Genomic DNA, 20,298 nt, shown 5'->3' on the forward strand with positions numbered 1-20,298 from the left:
CAGATAAACCCGGAACCGGAACCGGACTGAACCGAAACCGAAACCGTGGCTCTACGGTTCGGTTCCGGTTCACATAAATTGTAACCGTGGAACCGCCGGTTCACACTGGTTTATGAACCGGGGGTTTACTGTACTGAACCGAAAAAAATTTGAAATTTTTTTGATTTTTTTTAAAATTTTATTTAAAAAGGCAACGGTTCCCTACGCAGGGAACCGTTGCCTTTTGAAGGAAAAATTGCAGGGGACCAGGTCCCTGCAATTCTCCTGAAGTAGTTCCCTGCAATTTTTGGAATTTCAATTCACCCCCCTATTTCTAATTTTTTTCAAAAAAGTTTTTTTCTATATATACCCTTTTAAATTCTATTCTCTCAAATCTCAATCTCTCTACTCTCTCACTTAATCCTTCAAACTCTCGTTCTCATTCTTTAAACTCTTAATATTCTCTCAATCTTTCAATTCAATCAAATTTTCTTAAATTTAATTAAATTCTTTCTTAATTTTTTATTAATTTCAATTTCAATTTTTTTTATACAATTCATAATTAATTATAGAATTTATTTCTATAATTAATTTTATTTATTATTTTTTTATTATCTTTTATAATTAATCATATAATTTATTTATATAATTAATTTTATTTATTTAAAAATTAGGAAGTTTAATTGAAAAATTAAGTCCAAGTCTTTTTTTTAAATTTCAATTATTGTAATTAATAATTGAAAAATTAAATCAAGATCATGTATTAGAATTGACGGTTCAATATCGGTTTTGAACCGAAACTGTCGGTTCCGAACCGGGGCCATGAATCGGAACCGACGGTTCCGAACCGTGGACGAACCGTCCTGTTACGCTTTCAGTTCAGGGTCCTTATATTTTCGAACCGTGAACCGGCGGTTCTGAATCGAAACCGGTGGTTCATGAACCGTGGGCAGGTCTATGCTCGCCACAAATTTTAACAAATTCTTTACCTTCCCATTGTCATTATCAAATTTCACATCGGCCGAAAGAGTTTTTCCCACGCAGAGATTAGTCTATTTTTCAACTTTCACTTATAAAATTTAAAAGAGTACTTTGGGTGGGAAACAGCCCATTGGCCTAATGAATTTTACGGTTCTGGCGTTAAGGCTTTAGCAAGTCCTCTCAACTATAAATACAAGTGCAGGTTATGCAGATTACCACAGCGCACTCTCCCTGTGTCACGTTCCCCCTCCATCACAATGGAATATTTTTCCTCTTTCACTCTATCAATTATAGAGCTCTCAGCTCTGGTACTTCTCTATCATCTATGGAAAACTAAGGTATACTACAGGAACAAGAGTAAGAACAAGAGGGCTGTCCCTCAACCGAATTGGGCGTGGCCTCTCATAGGCCGCCTCCCTCTACTTACTTCTCCAGTCCCAGCGTGTAAAATACTTGGAGCCATGGCTGATGAATGTGGCCCCATCTACTCACTTAAGCTCGGCCGGCACCAAACCTTGATTGTGAGCGGCTGGGAAATTGTGAAAGAATGCTTCACTGTAAATGACAGAATTTTGGCTACGCGGCCAAGTATATCGGTGGGGAAATATATCGGCTACGACAACGCCATCTTTGCGCTTGCTCCTTATGGGCCATACTGGCGGGAGATTCGCAAAATAGCCACTACGGATCTGCTCTCAAGCCACCGACTTGAGAGCCTAAAGCACGTGAGGCACTCGGAGGTTGAAACATTAGTTAAAGATTTGAATTTTCTCTGTGCAGAGAACCCATTCAATCCTGTTAAGGTGAATATGAGTAAGTTAATCGAGCACTTCACTTTCAATATAAGCCTGAAGTTGATAGCTGGCAAGCGATTTTCAGGCACAGAGTATGCTGAACAAGGCAGCGAGGCCTGGCGTATTGAGAGAGCCATAAAAGAAGCATTGTATCTCGCTGGGGTTTTTGTTCCTGGGGATGCCTTTCCATGGCTTGAATGGATAGATTTTCAAGGACATGTGGGTTCAATGAAAAGAACTTTTAAAGAAATCGATCAAGTCCTCGGAAATTGGCTTGAAGAACATTTTCAGAGAAAATTGCAAGGTGAAAGTAATGCTCAAAATGACTTCATGGACGTGTTGATATCAAAAATCCCAGAAGGCGCTGTAACATCTGGCCATACCCGTGAAACTGTTATCAAGGCAACATGTTTCGTAAGTTTGCGCGAGATGTTATTATAACTTTACTTCATATAAATGCCTTCTTTTAATTAATTTTCTTCTGCAGATTCTAATCTTTGCTGGCGCAGAAAGCACTTCTGTGGGCATGACATGGGTACTCTCCCTGTTGTTGAACCACCCAAAAGTGCTCAAGGCTGTACAAGAAGAGCTAGACAGCCAAGTCGGCCGAGAAAAGTGGGTTGAAGAGTCAGATATCAATAAACTGAAATACTTCCAAGCAGTTGTCAAAGAAACATTTCGGTTGTATCCTCCAGGCCCTGTAACAGTGATTCGTGAGGCCATGGAAGATTGTAATATCTGTGGTTACGATATCTCGAAGGGCACTCGTTTGATCGTTAACATATGGAAGTTGCACAGGGACCCACGAATTTGGCAAGACCCGGATGAGTTTCGGCCAGAAAGGTTTATGACAACTGAACCTGAAGCTGACGTTAAAGGTCAACAATTTGCGTATATTCCATTTAGCCATGGTCGAAGATCCTGCCCTGGAATGACTGCTGGTTTACAATTGGTACATTTAACTCTTGCTCGGCTACTTCAGGGATTTGATTTGGAAGCAGTTGAGGGCAAACCAGTTGATATGCAGGAAGCTTTGGGAATTGCGCTGCCCAAGTTGAAACCTCTTGAGGTTACCATCAAACCACGGCTTAATTCGGATCTTTATCAATGTGTTTGAAGCTTTTAATGGGAAGAAACTCCTTATTTATGTTGTTTTCAAAGCTAGGGTGTCTTCATGTGAAGTCAAACTTATCCTGGTGGCTACAGCCTCAAATTCTGGCTTCTGAGAGCCGGTCACTATCTATTTAAGGATCTGGAAAGTAACATTAAAAATAAATGTTGTGGTTTCAATTTGCTCAATAAAAGCACCTTTGATGGTACTATTAATTATCTTCTTCTCATGAGAGAATGATTGCTCAATAAATAGCTATAACGCACTGAAAGGACTTTGCATTTATTAATGGTTTTCTTAGTTCAGATTTTGAGAATGTGATCTATTTTTGGTAAAAATGTGGCTTAAATTCAAACTTAAAATGTTTAATTTTCAAATTGTTATACAATATCTTATAACTCTTAAGATTTTTGTTGAGTCCAAAGAATCAAGATAAGCGGTATATGTTAATTAGTGACCACGTGACATTTTAGTTGTTTCTTATGTGATACTCACGGTAGAAATAAAAAAGGTTCTTCAATTCGAAATAATAATCATATATCTGTTAAAATATAAATCTGTCTAAAATCTTTTACAATATTCACATATTTTGCATCTATAACAAAAACATGAGAATATATCCATTTTTCTAACTAGGATATTTCCCATATTATAAAATATTTATTCATGGTCTAATCGAAATAGGAAGAAAGAATCAAGAATCCTAATTTGAATGTAATTTATACTTAATAGTTTTATAAATATAAATGATTATATGAGTGAAGTGCACGTAAGATAGAGACTAGACTACCTTATAAATATCTCTCGTATTCTCTATAATACATATTAACTAGTAATTATACTATAAATATAGATATTATAATCGTTAGGTTGAATTACGTTAAAAATTTTACGTTTTTATTTCTTTTCTTTTTCTTATCACATTAGGGTAAATACAACAATCTCTCCAAAATCTTATTGCTACCACCTTATCTTATGCAAGTTTCAAAATTACTTAATAATGAAAATCATATCAACACGATTTTACTTGACTTTGTAACATTGTTCATGGTCTCATTTCTTTATATGGATTAGCCTAAATTTTTGTGGCAATAAGGACGTATTTAATTCGAGTAATCTTTTAGTATAAAAAAATAAAAGATGATTATAAATATAAATTATTATAATAAAGATTATTATATATAAATTATTACTATATTAGATAAAGATTGATATGCATAAATAATTTTTATATTTTGTTAAAGATAATAAAAAAAATGTTAAGATATAAATATCCTTAGTATAATTGTTTTAAAATATTATTCATACTATTTATTATATTAATTGAAAATAAAATTATTTTATACCTAAAAACTAATTAATAAATTCAATATTACATTAATAATATTTTAATATTTAAAATAGAATTAATAATTAAATTACTATAAATAATGAACTATTATGATAATTTTTTATTAAAAAATAGATTAACAAAATATGTTTTTATTACTCTTATCTACACATCCTCATGTGACAGAAACATATGTGGATGGACCATGTGATTTGTAGGGGTGTCCCGTATTTCCAAACCCCCGGGTCAAAATTATCAAGCTATGCGTGGTCCATGATCGTAGGAAAAATATAATGAAAAACTTATCAAACGCTTCAAAATATGGAGAATTTAAATTTTAGTCACACATGCAAAAGCATGCATGGATGGAATGGAACCACGCGTTTCATGGGTGTGCTCCGTATTTCCAAACCTCGTGTCAAAATTATGAAGCTGCATGGTCTCATGGTCGAATGAATGAGGAAATGTAGAACCAAAAAAGATTACCAAATAGGGATGGCAATATAGAGTGCATCTTAATCCTTGTTCTCATTTTTATAGAGGATATCAATCATTGTCTTTGATCCGCCTTTATTATAGAGATAAAAATAATTCTTCATTTTCTTCTCGTGAAAAAAAATATTTTTTTTATCCCTTTTCCGTATCCATAAAAAAAAAATTTCTTATATATTTTAAATACAATATAAATATATTAAATAATAAAATTAAGTAAAATTAAAATCAATCAACTATTTTAAATATCACAAATATAATATATTAATCACTTTAATATACACCATAAAATCTAAATAAATTTGAAAAATATGAATAATTTAAAACTATAAAAATATGTTAGTATTTTAAGTAAATATATTAATATAAATGTATGAGAACAAAGACATGATAGGATGAAGAAGAAACACATATATCTCTATCTCCTATCTATCTTTGATTGTAAAATTTTTTTTATTTCTGATTGTAAAATTTTTTTTATCTTTATCTGTATCTCTTTTTTTATTTTTCTTAGATAATCTCCTATAGAAAAGATCCAAAACCTTTAAAATCAAATTTAAATTGCCATTTCTATTATCAAACGCTGGGGAATTCAAATTCTAGTCAAACATGCATTTTTTCTCCAAGGGGAAGGCCTCATTTAACGAGACAATTGAGTTAAGAAATGCTAGAAAAATAATATCATTCTTATTTGGAATGATCAGCTGACACATCAAATCTTTAGTAATTAATCCTGATTCATAAATATTACAGTCTTGTAAAAAATTAAAATTATAGTAAATTATTCCTGATTCATAAATGTTACAGTCGTGTGAAAATCCTTAGTAATTAATCCAAATCACAAGTCAACAAAATGTCAAAATTACGGTCTAAATCAACGTTTCAAAACAGGCAGCCGTAACCTTCCGGATCATAATCTTCTGTCTTAAATACAAAACACGTGTCACTCTATTACTGGCTATTAACATGGAAACAATTTAACGACACTTCGCCAACTGCATGTAGTCTTCGTGTCGTCTCATCTCTCTCTGCAATCTTTTGCAAAACAAACACAAACGCAGACAAAGCCCTAAATATTTAATTTAAATACTTGTGTTGATTTGTTGTCTATCTTGAAGAAAAAGAAAAAAGAGATTAAAAATGGGGGCGAAGAAGGGAGGATCTGGTGTGAATGTGGTGCTAAAATGGCTGAAACGGCAGTCAATGAAGGTCAAGAGCTTTCTTGCAGTAACGTTTGTGGTATGTTCTTTAATGGCGATGAAGCTTTGGGTTAAAAATCATGAATTTTTCTTCATTGCATCGGAGGCTACCCATGCTGCCGGTATCATTGTCTTGATCTATAAGCTCACAACCAAGAAGACCTGTTCTGGTATAATATGCATATTTTCGTTAATTATGTTTCGATTAATTTTGTTGTTCATGAGTTTGATAGTAAGATTTTGTTGTTATTTTCGGTTAGATAATTTAGTATTATTTTTATGTATGAATATTATCAATTCAATTCAAGAAAATGAAAATTTTTGTTCACTTAGACAAGTTTACTTGCTTCTGTTCTGTTTTTTTCCCAATATATATATCTTAATTGCCCAACCATTTAAATAATTTGAAAGCTATTATGATTTTCAGGTCTCTCTCTAAGGTCTCAAGAACTCACAGCTCTGTTCCTAGCTGTAAGACTGATTTGTAGCACTGTTATGGAGGGTGATATTCACACATTGCTAGATTTTGCAACCCTCGTATCTACAGCATGGGTCATTTATATGATCCGCTTCAAGTTGAAGTCAACCTACATCAAGAAGTTAGACAACTTCCCCTTATACTATATAGTAAGTATATTGTTCATTATCATCTATAAGTAATAGGAGGTGAAGAGAACATTTAAACATATCTGTCCTCAAACTCCATGATAGGTGGTGCCTTGCGCGATCCTTGCCTTAATAATCCACCCTTATAGGTATGCTATAAGGGTTAGTGGAGTTCTTTGGGCATTTTGTGTCTACTTGGAATCAGTCTCTGTGCTTCCTCAGCTTCGAATGATGCAGAACGCAAAGGTGTAAACTCAGTCCTGCATTGATTTAGCAATAGTTATTTATGTTTCAATTCTTGGTTGATGATGATATTCTTGTTACATGGGTTCAGATGATTGAACCATTTACATCCCATTATGTATTTGCGTTGGGTGCCGCAAGATTCTTGTCTTGCGCTCACTGGATTTTACAGGTCAGTTAGATTTTTTTTTTTCGGGGTTGATGGATGCAAATTTCTTCTCCTATTCAACATCTTGTAGTCTATAATTGCAGGTTATTGAGACAAGAGGGCGTTATCTATATTTGATTGGATATGGATACCTATGGTTCCCAACAGCTTTCTTTGCTGAAATGGTTCAAACCTTCATCTTGGCTGATTTTTGTTACTATTACATGAAAAGGTAGGTGGCACTCTTCTTTATTTTCACCTTCAAGGCTTCAACTCTCCATTAACTGTCACTATCATATTTGTTTTTTTATTTTTGGCGTAGTGCAGTCTAAACGATGGCCAACTTATCATGAAGATGCCTGTTTAGTTTTTAACAAGTTAACAAAAGGATGTACATTCGGCTCAGCTGTTTGTTCTGAATCCTTAGGAAGCTTTTTCTAATATCAGATATAACAGATATAACAATTTTGTTTGTCTTCTTATCTTAATCTGATTACGATTTTATTATTGAGCTTTGGAGAAATATCCAATTTATGATACTATTGGAGTGAAATAGGTATATAAAGAAGAGCAGCTTCAAAAAAAATCACATACTTAACCTTTTTATAACACTGACAGAAGATTTCACAATTTGATCACTCAAACTACGTCCAGGGACCATCACCTGTTATGTGGTGTACACCGTGGACTTGTCTCTCACGGCAAGGTCACTTCACCACAAAAGCTGACCTTACCTCTCAAACCTACGGCCGGACGCAAACCCAAAGCTTCGCATGCGTGAGAAATAATCATTCATGATGACACTACAGACGACAAGATCACCGCTTTATCACTCATTGAAACGTGTCTTCCATGCGCCGTGTCAAGGCTTCGAACTGACAAAACGACCTTTTTTACTTTATATCCTTTGACAAGTCATCCCACCTATACTTCACCTCCACGTATTACTTTCACTGTAAGGCTAAACCTTACCTTACCACACACGTTTCGCAACGTACTAACAAGTCCAAATCGATCTTCTGAAAGCTGCGAGGCAGCTTGATGTGCTGAGCTGTAACGCTTTTCACTCCAGCCACGTGTTCGACTCACAAAAACGTATGCATGGGTACTCGGACCTAAATTAACCTGATTTATAGACTTGTCGAAATCCAAACCACTACGAAGCCTCTTCACCTGGGGAAACGTTAATCGCAATCGACGGAGGAGATTGGAGAGAACCCCAATATCTGACACCACGTGTCAGTATTCGTGTTAGGTCGATAGGCACAGAGCTGTTATTAGGGAATTATTATACAACATGTGTCGTTTTCTTTGCTCTTCATGCAAATATGCCACGTGGAGAACCACGACTCTGCAGGCGCTTCTTTGATAATCATCAAAAGCGCATTCCCGCTAAATTTTAGTGATTAAAATAAATAAATAAATTCAGCAGTTAACGAAGATTATTCCGTGTCAATTACCGCCTTCTCCACTTCTCCTGTTTTGCCGCGTGAAGGTTTCTCTGGCTCTCTTGCTTCCTTTCCCTTCGTTTCCTCTTTTCGCCTCTCGTAAAATCTTAGAATCACGACACAGAGAGGAAACCCTGGAAAATAATTTGAGTGACGTTGTAGCTTTATGCGTTTATTTAGCATATGCAGTTCTTGAAGCTTTCGAGTCGTTCAATAGACGACTGATGTGCAATGATAGTGCTGAAGAAAGAAGAAGAGATGGAGCTGGAGTTAGGATTGTCAATTGGTGGAGGTTTTAAAAGGTCAGAGAAAGTGAACCACATCAAAAGGGAATCGGTTCAGATTAAAAACATGAATGATCAAAGAACTAGTTGTTTTAATACAGCCCTGAGAGATAATCATCCGAAAATTTCGACTGATCTACAGCTTGAAAGAATGGGTGTTGCTCCCCAGGTAAAACGCGAGAAGAAACGACCAAAGAAACAGCATCATGAAGGAAAAACGAAGAGTGAAGAGTGCCTCAACGGCGGCTTTGGAGTTACACACGATAACAAGATGTGGTTAAAATCACCAAAACTTGAGACTAGAGAATTGGAGTTTGATGTAAACGAAAGAGACTGCAAGAAAAGTAGAGTAGAAGATAACGAATCCCGAAACAATAATGTCGATATGACAATGAAACAGGTGAATCTGAATTTTACCGTAGAGCAGAACATCAATAACATGAATCAAAATGTCAGCTCAAGTTCTAATCCAACGGCATTCTCCTCGCCTACGGTTTGTCCAGTTTTGTACCCCTACCTACCGATACAGTTCGTTCAATTGCCGAACGGGCTACCATATCCTTGCGTGAATGTGGTGCCAATTTGGGGAAATGGCGTTAGTAAGGGGAGTGAGCAGAATTCGAATGTGGTGCAGTCTTTGGTGAATCAGAGTTTTAGGCCGTTTCAATCGGGTAATAGTCATTCACTGGCTTTCAATGTGGGTGATGGGTGTGTTTCGGACCAGAATGGCAGGAAAGCAGGGTCCCGTGGCTCGCCCATGGGCAGTCCCTCTATAGTTTCGGATTACCAGAGCTCTTCCAATGAAGGTATTTTCTTTCTCAAACCTGCTGCAATTTTTCTTACAATTTTCCTAGTGAATTGTACGGTTATTTATGCATTATATTATATTTCTGTGATTGATGTTGATGTTGCACATTGTGTTCATTGTTTTCATCGTGCTCAGGCATCTTTCTAAGCAACCATTATTTGTTTAGTAGCTTGTGAATGAAGGATCGAATAGGAAGACAGAGATCATATATAGAGATATTAACAATAAGAAACGTAGAGATAGAAACAATGAGAAAAGCGGAGATATATGACTTTGTCTGTATCTTCCTAGTTTCCACGATCTGGTTGTCCCACTAGGTATTAAATAAGGCTTAAGTTATTGTTGAATTATTGTATGAATTCTTTTGGTGGCTGGCCTTGAAAGTTTTACAAGCTTGATGACATGCTTAATCTCATGGAATTGCTTGACTACATTTCTCTTGTTTTATATTTACAACAAATTTATAGTTTTAAACATTTTTTTGTAAGATTTAAGATGTGGGCAATGACCTGGAAACTTTTATATTGGGGGCAACAAAAACTTGCATAAATCTATGGGTGAAAATCATTGAGATAATGGCCTCAGTTGTTGTAGATGGAAGTTAGAAAATATATCTTTCCGAACCAATTCTCTAAATTCTGACCAACCCATTTATGAAATGCAGAAATTCTGTTGAATCAATTTCTTATTAAATAATTTATTTACCGGAAAGACTTTCAGTAGTTGAGTTATATCATAGATACATTTTTGGATGTGCGTCACAACCTTTTTATCTTTGGATTTGGGGATTTGTATTTCGAGGTGATTCTGATGTACATTGCAATTGGAAAGAGTTATCGTTCAAACTGAGACTCAACATGTCACGGTTCACTGTTGTTTCAGCAGGTGGTAGTAGTGAAACCAGAAGTCATTCAAATAACTCGCTGCCAGATCAGCGTTATCCATTGCATGGCTCAAAAGTTAGTGATAAAAAGGGCCAGTCTGAACACATTGCATCATCGCCTTCGAGGGAAGCTGCTAAAGTTAATGATGAAACAACAAACTCTACTAAGCTAAAAAATACATCTAATGATTCTCAATGCAGCCGAACTGCGAACTGTGCGCCAAATTGTATCGAGAAAAAGATTGCATCTAATAATGTCCAGTTGAGCCCAACTGATAAAACCATGGGAGGTGTGTCTACTACTGAAAATCAATCCCCTGGTGTATTGAAGGAATCCAAGAGGGACATAAGCAAGCCTCCAAAGCCTCAAATCCAGAATCAAACTACCATTTCCCTTCCCCAAATGCCATGTGTTTCGACGACTGGGAATGGTCCCGATGGGAAAACAATTAATGGGTTTCTGTACAGATATTCAAAATTAGAGGTTAGCATCATTTGTGTCTGCCATGGAACTTCCTTCTCTCCTGCTGAGTTTGTGCAGCATGCAGGTGGCAGAGATGTATCAAATCCTCTGAAGCATATTACCGTGATTCCATCCGCCTTTTGAATGTACCTAACAAAGCCAATTTTCTTTGTAATTTTTTGGTTTTTTAATCAGCTTCACATGAAGTTGCAGAGAAGGTTGACAGTGTTGTTGCATGGGATAGCTAGGTAGATGGTATATATTTACGACTTAACGGAGCTCCTCCTCGCAAAGAGGTGGAGGAGGCTATGTACATTTAAAATTTCTTCGTATTTGGTTCTCAGATTCGTAGGCCAGAGACTACTCCTTTTCCGCTACCTTAACTACAAAAATCTTTTTTATAATAATTGGTCTTTCTAACTTTTGATTTACAGAGAGACTGATGCCTCGGATTTCATATTATATTATCCCAGAAAAAACATGAAAGTATCATATCATATGTAGGATTGTTACAATAATATATCTTACTTTTTGCTATAATTAATCTATTACAATGTTATTCTCTAAATCATTATTGGTATATGATGTCATAAAATGTATTAAGTTATTACAATCATTGTTCACTAAATCAAAAATTGTTTTCATTTGAATAATATTATTCGTATCTATTCTGAGTATACAAATAAATACATATTTATATGTGTTATTATGTGAGTAATTAATATGTTATTTTTAATTTAAATTTATTCAATTATATGATAACATATTAAATATGTATTAATTTATATATTTAAAATAAATATATATAATTTTATTATTTTTATATATTAATAAAACTTAACTGTTTACCTTATCTTCTTTTAACCCTCACTTACCGATCCCTTCATTCTCAAAATTCAAACTTTAACCCTTAAACCGATAGCCACCTACTATATGTGCCAAAATCAAGTAGAATTCAAGTGCAAATACCTAGTTCCTATTTGTGTTGTTGAGTCGTCAGGGAAGGCGTCAAAATGATTGGATAATTAGACGGTTGGTGGTGAGATTGCAATTGGAGGCACCATCTTTCTCAAGGGGTTTCCCGTAAGTTTGACCCAAAAAAAAATATGCAAGTTTTAATAGGAAAGTTTAAGTTGATTTTGGTCGAATATTTGGAATTCAAACAACTTTATTGGGTACAAATTATACACAAACAACGAAGTCCGATAGAATGGGATGGTCCCAACAATTTTACCGCCACAACCAAAATTGGTCAAGCACCCGATACGTGCGGGTTTTGACCAAACTTATCTTCAACATAAAGGTAATTTAGTAATTTCAATCAATATCCTTCTACATGCACACCCAAATTTCACCTCAACTACTCCTTTTTAATATATTTATCGAAATATAAAATTAATCAACTATAAGAAAAACAAATCATTTAAAATAAAACTTATTTAACATGTTTTCAGAACATATATCTAACCATTGTATGGTATATACCTACCCATAAAGCATCATACTCAGAAGCAACCAACTATAGAAACAAAAATTTCGGGCTTCATTAAATACACATACATACTCACACATACGGTGTTATTTTTTATGACATAGCTTCATAGAGTGTTTTTAGTATCAAGCGATTTAAAATTTTATGCTAAGTGGGAATAAATGTTTCATAAAAATTTTGGTGGGCATTTGATGGGATATATGTTTTTGTGGGAAAGTGACTTTTTCGTAATCAAAAGGTATACGTATTATTTTATCTAACCTTGGTAGGAAATAGTCATTTGGCTAAAAAGTTATGAGTTTTCATTTTCAAAATGAAATATGTTACATTTCAAGTAGATCATTAGGGTTAGACTTGAGTTAAAGTGAATTTAAGTTTGAATTAATTCAAGTTTGATTTGATTAGAATGACTTAAACTTGAACCTAAATTAAGTTTAGGTTCAATATTTGAAGGAAATCAAACTCGAGTATAACTATAACATCAAATCAAGTTTAAACTCGTCTAAAGGGAGTTTATTTCAAGCTCAACTGAATCAAGCTAATTTGATTCAAATTCAATTAAATATGTTAAAAAGGTCAAACTAGTCTACAATATAACTCAATCCTTTCAATTTTGGCATGATCTATAAAATTATAGGTCATGTCAGGTTTGTGGATTTTTCAGTCTATGCGGAGAGTTTTAAAGTTTATTTAACTTGTGTGTAAACTCAGCATGACAAAAAAATTTTAAAAATATATATAATGACAAACCGACCTTGCTAAGTGCCCTAAAAGCATGACCTATGAGTTTTGTGTCATGTCAATTCAATTGGATACAACCTATTGTTATGTCTAAATCCAACTATGACTATTATCTTATACTTGAATTGTGTCAAAACAACAAGTACTCATCATTAAATTCGAAAAATAATATTTTCTCACTTTTCATCAAAAATTAATTGTTAGTTTTAATAGCCAAAATATATTTAGTAAGTTTATAAAATTCATAAATATTATAGAATTACTATTATTTACATATTAAAAGTATAAATAGATTACCTTTTATCACACTAACTTTAAAAATTATCACTGAAACCCCTTTTTCCAATTAAAAATTCAAAACTTTAACTCTAACTTTAACCTCTCTAAAATTCATAATCACAGCGATTAAAATTAAAATCGTATCGAAATCGTATTAAAATTATACAATTTTGTTGAAATTGCATTATATTGGTATGATTCCAATGGGATTTGAACCAAAATATTATGATTTTAATTGAATCATACTATTCCATTGCAATTCTGATAAGAATTTCATAGTTTTAGTTTAATTTCAATTAGAACCATACCAATTTAGTACAATTTGAATTGTCGCCAATAAGATTTAATTGTCCTTGAGTGTTTTAGATCTTAAAGAGAAAATATATTTAATAAAAGGCCAAAGGTTTGAAAAGTCAAAAATTTCATTCATCCATTTAAAATCTCAGTTATGGTTAGGGATAAAATCATTATTTAATAAAAAGTTTAAAAAAACTAAAGTTTTATTCATTTGCCCCTGTCAGTTTAAAAATCTAACAATTTTCTCCATTTGAAATTTTAAAAATCAAAATTTTCCCCTTAGGGTTTGCAAACCATTGTCAGAAACGACTTTCTCTAGCCACGTTGGCTCTCCCTCTTTGCTTAAATCTCTTTACTGATCACATCTCAACCACCGATGAAGCCTTTTTTCTTCGACGAAGATGAAATCGTCTTTATCGAAGTGTTTTCGTCTCAAACAAAGATGATTTCATCTTCATCTGAGACAAAGATAACCGTCAAAGGTCTTAGACGAGCATGACATAACCGTCTGAGACCTTCGACGATCATCTTCGTCTTCATCCAAGATAAAAACAATGTCATCTTTGTTAGCAAAAAATGGTATCGTCGGTGGTTAGAATGTAATTGGCAAAAAGAGTTAAATTGGGAAGAAGAGCCAATATGATTGGAGATGACAAAGTTCGTCGTCTCTGATGATGATTTACAAATCTTAGAGGGAAATATTAATTTTTCAAACTTTAGGTGAAAAAATTGTGAGATTTTCAAATTAAGGAGGGTAAAAGTATAAAACTTTAGTTTTTTTATTAAATAATGATTTTATAGTTAATTCTAACAAAGATTTTTAACAGATAAATAAGATTTTTAACTTTTTAAATCTCACAAATATAACTTTAAATATATATCTAAATTTGGGTAAAAAATAGTTTAGTTTTAATAAAATTTGGGATAAAATATTATTTACTCTTTAATAAGGACTAAAAATTATGAAAGGAGATTTTGTCTTTTCAGCTTCAGGTGCCAGTCACAAAAACAAACTAATTTTATTAATAATGTTTGACAAAAGGTATAAAAAAGTCTTTTTGACTTCGAAGATAAAAAATGGTTATTTTGTCGAAATGGGGGGATATCAAATATAAAATAAATAAATAAATAAATAAAATTATATATAAATAATAATATATTATAATATAATTAAATATTATTTTATTTTTAATTATTTAATTACATAATAATATATTATATTTACATATAAGAAAGAAAATATACGTGTAAAAAAATTGTACTACACTTAGTTGTATATGTTTATTCATATAAAAAAACCTTTCACACGTACCGTCAACGAAATTCTCCAACGATTTTGACGCTCACATTTCACATTCACGTAGATGTCGCTTACAATTACAATACTTAACAAATTGCGCACACGCTTATAAAATCACTAAAACCCTCTCACGCAATCTTTTTCTCTCTCTTTCCCTCCTCTTGCTCCCTTGTTCTCGCGCTTCTTCGAGAATCAAGATCTAAAGAGAAAAACAAAAAAAACTTATTCAACAAACCCTAGATTCTTTAAGGGAGGCGAGAGACCGAATTTTCCAACTACTTTGTAAACGCTCGTATCGCCTCACTTTCTAATATCCAAATCTTCATTTCAGGTACTCAAATCTACGCATTATTTACATCCTCTATCTTTTTACGTGTTAATGTTTTGCTTTTGCTTTGCTTTGCTATGCTAAATATAGCTTCATTTTACGGCTGGTTGTTTGCATGTTGTTTATTTATTTTCTTGCTGTGAAAATTATACGCATTTTAAGTACTCAGTGTCAAGTGCGAAGTTTGAGATGACATCTTGGTGGATCTTTTACGGTTCTGTTTGTTTGTTTCACTGGAAAATCTTGTTTGTGGTGACTCCGTTAGGGTTTGATTTTAATTTTCATGAAAAATAATTTTCTGATGATGTTTGTGTGTTTAATTAATTAGGGGTTTTGATTGCTTTTGTGAGATCAAGAACTAAGAGTATTGATGGCATCAACGGTTCAGCCAGCTACAGCTCCTGCTGATGTTGTATGTCACTTCGTTTTATTTTGATTCTTGTGTTATATTATTACATTTTCATTTTAAGTCAACTCTTATGTCTTTGATTGAGTTATCTTGCAATTATTTTGGTGGAATTTTAGGTGGGAAATGCTTTTGTTCATCAGTACTACCTTATTTTACATCAATCTCCAGAGCATGTTCATCGATTTTACCAGGATATTAGTAAGCTTGGTCGACCAGAGGAAAATGGGGTCATGAGTATTACAACCACTATGCAAGTGAGTGACTTTCTTCCTGTTCTCTGTTTTCTTACATCCTATATGTCTTTCATTTTTGCGTTATATTTTTTTGCTGCTTTGCTTCTTGAAACTTATAAATTTGACAGTGGGAGAGAATGGATAGAAGATCAATTTGTCAACGATACTGAAAAGAAATCCCTGATATGGCATGGGAGTTTACTTTTCTTAGCCAACTGTTTGTAAGAAACAGTAAAGAAGTTTTTTGTTTTCCTGGGTCTTATATGATGTCAAAATTTGTTATTTTACAGCAAGTTAAAGGTGTGGGTATATTTCATTTGGATATAAGATCTTCTCACAAAGTAGCATACATATGATTTAACTTTAGAGTAAGTTTTGTTAACGATGGGGAGAATTGACCTTCACTTGTTTGTTTGACTCTTTGGGGCAGGCTATCAATGATAAGATACTTTCACTCCATTATGGAGATTTCAGCGCTGAAATAACAACTGTGGATGCACAAGAATCTTACAATGGGGGAGTTCTTGTTCTTGTGACTGGGCATTTGACAGGAAAGGACAATGTGAGGCGGAAATTTACCCAGAGTTTCTTCCTGGCACCTCAGGAAAAAGGCTACTTTGTTTTGAATGATGTTTTTAGATATGTAGATGACGCCAACTATGATGGGAACCAGGCTTCTGTTAATGATGTTGAAGCTCCTATTTCTCCTGTCCAAGGTAATTGAAACCTACACTAAAGTTATAGATACCAGTTTTTGCTCATCTCTGACTGATATTAAGATGATGTTTCTTTTTGCAGATGACTCTTTAGTGCAGGGAACTCAAGTTTCTGATCAAACAGCTGTTTTATCTGAGGAAGTCAATGTGGAGGACGTTTTTTATCCCACGGAGAATGGGAATGGCACAATCGAAGAAGAGGAGACACCAGTACCTGAGGTTGTTGATGAGGTTCCAGATGATATACATATGGTTGCTGAATCTAACTCTAAAATTGAAGAAATGCCAAAGAAGTCCTATGCCTCAATTGTAATTAGCATCTGCTACATCTACATGTGTCTTTAGCTTTGCAGATAATTTTGGTTTGGCTTCAGTGATTGCATTTTCCTGAAATCTTTAGAAGTGATGATAGTTGTATATAAATGATTTTTTAATGGCTTTGTTCATATTGCTTTTTCTATCATATGCTGAATTGCAAATTTGTTTGTACCTGGTGAAGGTTATGAAGGACAGTGCTGTCTCTACCTCATCCCCTCCACCGTCTTCTCTAAGATCTATAATGAAGAGCCAGGAGCAACAAGCTCCCTCTGCTTCACCTCCAACTCAGGCCTCAGAGAAACCTGTTTCCAGTGTCACTGCTTCTGAAAATGGGAATAACCTAGAGGGTGGAGGTATGTGGTTATTTATCATGCTATCATGATTTCTGATGGCTAATTCATAATTTATTCTTTGAGGTATGCACATGTGGGTATTAGCATGTTTGTATATTTGTTCTATTGATTCATTGTTTTGTTTGTTGATAAATAGCGGAGGGTCCATCTATCTATCTTAAAGGTCTGCCTGTGAGTGCTACACATTCCCTTGTTGAGAATGAGTTCAAGAAATTTGGAACTATAAGGAGTGGTGGTATTCAAATTAAATTCCAAAAGGTATATTTAATCTCATTTCCTCTTTGATTTACAGTTAACTGAGTCTGAAACCGATTTTTATTCTCTTTGGAACAGGGATTTTGTTTTGGCTTTGTTGAATTTGAAGAGGAAGTTGCTGTGCAAAATGCAATTGAGGTGGGCATCAGTTTTTGCTTCTATGACTTGTCTCTTGTTACCCTATTTTATTCTGTATCCTAAGGAGATGGTTTTCAGTGAAATTCATAGATTTTGTTCCACCATGGATGAAAAAGAAACAGATTATCTCTATGTTCCTTTTTGTCTATTTATGACGTTTGCCTCTGCATGAGTTTTTTGGTATTTCATATATTTTAAACTTTGATGCTATTTTTTAATGTTGTAACAGCAAAAACCCACTTAATCACGGGCAGAATTTTTAGGTTATTTCACTTATCTTTTGATATCTGTTTTACATGTTAAGTGACTTGACTGGGATGTGCTGTCTTTGTAGAGAAATTCATACTTAAAATTAGCATGTCCTGGATTCTTCCTTTTAGTGTTTTTTTATTAATTTTGCCATCCTGTGTAAAATTTGATGTTACAAATGCTATGTTCTGTTATTTTAAGATTATTATTATTTTTATGTGTGAGTTCTTGAGGGTGTTCATACAGTGTCTAAACCTTGTATAGACAAATATAGGAAAAAACACCCTCCATGCTGTGAATATAAACATTCGAGCTAATTGTAGGAGCCCCATTTATGATGGAGGTACAAGATGATTTTTTTTAAAGTTCCATGTGTTGATAATTTTTCGTTTTACCCAAATTTTATACAATTCAGTCTGCAGTTATCTATCCATAATTTTGTTAGCCATAATTTTCAGTCTGCAGTTATCTATCCATAAGCTTTGTTAGCTAATGTAGATGCCATGATGGCAGTCCTTTAGCAGTGCATAAATTCATATCTTGATTCTCAACGTTCCTGTTAGGAATGGGGAAGGACAGTGTCTACTTATTGATTCACAACATTGTCGTAAATGTTTTCATTGCCTTGTAGAATTGATTAGCATCTTTTGTTAAAATTATCTAAATGAATTTTGTTAAGCATGTTTATATTTTATTCTCAGGCGTCTCCTATCTTGATCAATGGACGACGAGTTGCTATTGAACCAAAGAAGTCCACTCGAGGCAAGTTGGGCCCTTATTCTGAAATTACATTGGTATCATAACTCATATGCAGTCTGTCACCATTAAGTTTCAGGAAAATTGAAAATGGTCTCCAGAGTTACTTTTTCAATATTAGCACAATTACTATCACATTTATTTGTTTATTCCAGACTTTCAAATTCTGCACTTTGTAGTTTATGGGGGGATGGAAAAACCCTGGGCACACCCTGACCAGGCTCGATATATATATATATATATTTACAGTTCTGACCCAGCCATGGTTTTATGTTTAACTTAATTATTATTATTTTTTTAAATTATATTTCAAAATGCAATGATTATTACTCAAGGGTACTAGTGCAAACATCTTGTGTGCTGGTTTGCTAGCGTGTTATGACAACTTCATTTCATTCTTGTTGGCAAGAAATACTCAACAGGTGGTGATCAGCTAGCACATTTATACAGGATGGTGATGATGCCCTTCTCAAGTTTGAATAATTTTGCTTGAGCATTGTGATTTTTACACTTCCCAATATTTTTGAGGATGTGATATAAAAGCTATCATTGTCATCAAATAAATATTTGAATTTGACTATTTTTGTGCTTGAAATCTAGAGTGTAATTTTTAGTTCCTCTGTTGCAAATAATTAAACATTTATCATATGCAATTTTTGAATGTTCTCATCCTAGATCATATAATTCTTTTGAAAAAGCTTTTAAAAGAAGTTACTAAATTTTTAAGAATGACTTCCTATACGTTATGTTCTACTTTTTTTTAAAATATATATGAAGTATTTTTTCTATAGAATGTCTAATGTATTTTGTCTAATGTTAGTAATAAAACCCAGGCTGGGCTGTTTTTTTTCTCTGCTATCGTAAGGCATCTGCTGGGCCAAGATTTCCTGAGCCGAGTCTATTGCCATCCTAGTTTATATTAGGATGGTGAATGGGCATTACTAATTTAGATATAACTCCTTGAGATCAAAAGGTGATCTATGCTCGTTTAGATCTATGCTAAAACTGTGTTTTTATTGGCAGGGGGAAATAGGGGACGGTTTTCATCAGGAGGTGGAAATGGATACAGGAATGAAGGAGCAAGAGGGCGTGGAAACTATGGAGCTAGCAGAGGCTATGCCCGGGGTGATTTTGGTAACAGAAACGAGTATGAAAACAGGAGTGGCAGTAGGGGAGGATTTTCTAACCGTGCAGGTGATGGATACCAGAGGAGTGATCAGATGGGGGGCCCTGGTGGTCGTGTGAACCGAGCTAGCAGGATGACTGTTAATGTGGCAGCTAAAAATGTAGCACCCGGAGTACCTGCTCCTGCATGAGGAAAGCATGATTTGGGAGGGACTTGGAGAGTCTGCAAAGATAATTTTCTGTTGGTAGTTTAGTAATTTGGCAAGTTGTTTAATAGGTTTAAGAGGAAGGGTATGATATTGTAGTGGGATCAAATACCGGAAATTTCTTTAGGATTTTATTATGGAGCTTAGCCTTCTTTGTTTTTTTTTTTTTTTAAAAGCTATTATGAGTGGCTTTGGGTGAATGGTGGTTAATTTTGTTTGGTATTCATATATCTAGTACCCTGGGGAAATATATGGTGGGATTTTACTTTTTCGTGATCACAGTGGATATTATTGATCTAAGTTTAACGCACATGACAAATGACAGTTGTTAGGT

The 20,298-nt window shown here is 34.0% G+C and overlaps 4 protein-coding genes across 8 annotated transcripts; all 4 read left to right on the forward strand.

The window, feature by feature from the left end:
• Positions 1 to 1,154: 1,154 nt before the first annotated feature.
• Positions 1,155 to 3,083, forward strand: LOC123223597 (dimethylnonatriene synthase-like). Its single transcript, XM_044646835.1, has 2 exons — positions 1,155 to 2,168; positions 2,242 to 3,083. The coding sequence occupies exons 1-2, from the start codon at positions 1,218 to 1,220 to the stop codon at positions 2,869 to 2,871; spliced, it is 1,581 nt and encodes a 526-aa protein (XP_044502770.1). The 5' UTR covers positions 1,155 to 1,217; the 3' UTR covers positions 2,872 to 3,083.
• A 2,613-nt stretch (positions 3,084 to 5,696) lies between these two features.
• On the forward strand, positions 5,697 to 7,365 carry LOC123223599 (ER lumen protein-retaining receptor erd-2.2-like). 2 transcript variants are annotated; one of them, XM_044646839.1, is made up of 6 exons: positions 5,697 to 6,056; positions 6,314 to 6,513; positions 6,598 to 6,738; positions 6,827 to 6,907; positions 6,988 to 7,115; positions 7,206 to 7,365. In XM_044646839.1, the coding sequence occupies exons 1-6, from the start codon at positions 5,828 to 5,830 to the stop codon at positions 7,213 to 7,215; spliced, it is 789 nt and encodes a 262-aa protein (XP_044502774.1). In that variant the 5' UTR covers positions 5,697 to 5,827; the 3' UTR covers positions 7,216 to 7,365. The 2 variants fall into 2 exon arrangements, with proteins under 2 accessions (XP_044502774.1, XP_044502773.1); XM_044646838.1 differs by having other exon boundaries at positions 7,211 to 7,365.
• A 294-nt stretch (positions 7,366 to 7,659) lies between these two features.
• Positions 7,660 to 11,200, forward strand: LOC123223598. Of its 2 annotated transcripts, none has more exons than XM_044646836.1 (2): positions 7,660 to 9,421; positions 10,306 to 11,200. In XM_044646836.1, exons 1-2 carry the CDS (start codon positions 8,563 to 8,565, stop codon positions 10,911 to 10,913), a joined length of 1,467 nt encoding a protein of 488 aa, XP_044502771.1. In that variant the 5' UTR covers positions 7,660 to 8,562; the 3' UTR covers positions 10,914 to 11,200. The 2 variants fall into 2 exon arrangements, with proteins under 2 accessions (XP_044502771.1, XP_044502772.1); XM_044646837.1 differs by having other exon boundaries at positions 10,309 to 11,200.
• Positions 11,201 to 14,980: 3,780 nt separating this feature from the next.
• LOC123223005 (nuclear transport factor 2-like) lies at positions 14,981 to 20,243 on the forward strand. 3 transcript variants are annotated; one of them, XM_044646053.1, is made up of 10 exons: positions 14,981 to 15,209; positions 15,535 to 15,618; positions 15,732 to 15,869; positions 16,279 to 16,564; positions 16,647 to 16,783; positions 17,064 to 17,235; positions 17,372 to 17,493; positions 17,569 to 17,628; positions 18,579 to 18,639; positions 19,657 to 20,243. In XM_044646053.1, the coding sequence occupies exons 2-10, from the start codon at positions 15,577 to 15,579 to the stop codon at positions 19,947 to 19,949; spliced, it is 1,311 nt and encodes a 436-aa protein (XP_044501988.1). In that variant the 5' UTR covers positions 14,981 to 15,209; positions 15,535 to 15,576; the 3' UTR covers positions 19,950 to 20,243. The 3 variants fall into 3 exon arrangements, with proteins under 3 accessions (XP_044501988.1, XP_044501986.1, XP_044501987.1); XM_044646051.1 differs by having other exon boundaries at positions 14,982 to 15,209; positions 16,647 to 16,873; XM_044646052.1 differs by having other exon boundaries at positions 14,982 to 15,209; positions 15,563 to 15,618; positions 16,647 to 16,873.
• Positions 20,244 to 20,298: the final 55 nt, after the last annotated feature.

This window comes from Mangifera indica, chromosome 8 (assembly GCF_011075055.1).
Source record: "Mangifera indica cultivar Alphonso chromosome 8, CATAS_Mindica_2.1, whole genome shotgun sequence".
Lineage (NCBI taxonomy): Eukaryota > Viridiplantae > Streptophyta > Magnoliopsida > Sapindales > Anacardiaceae > Mangifera > Mangifera indica.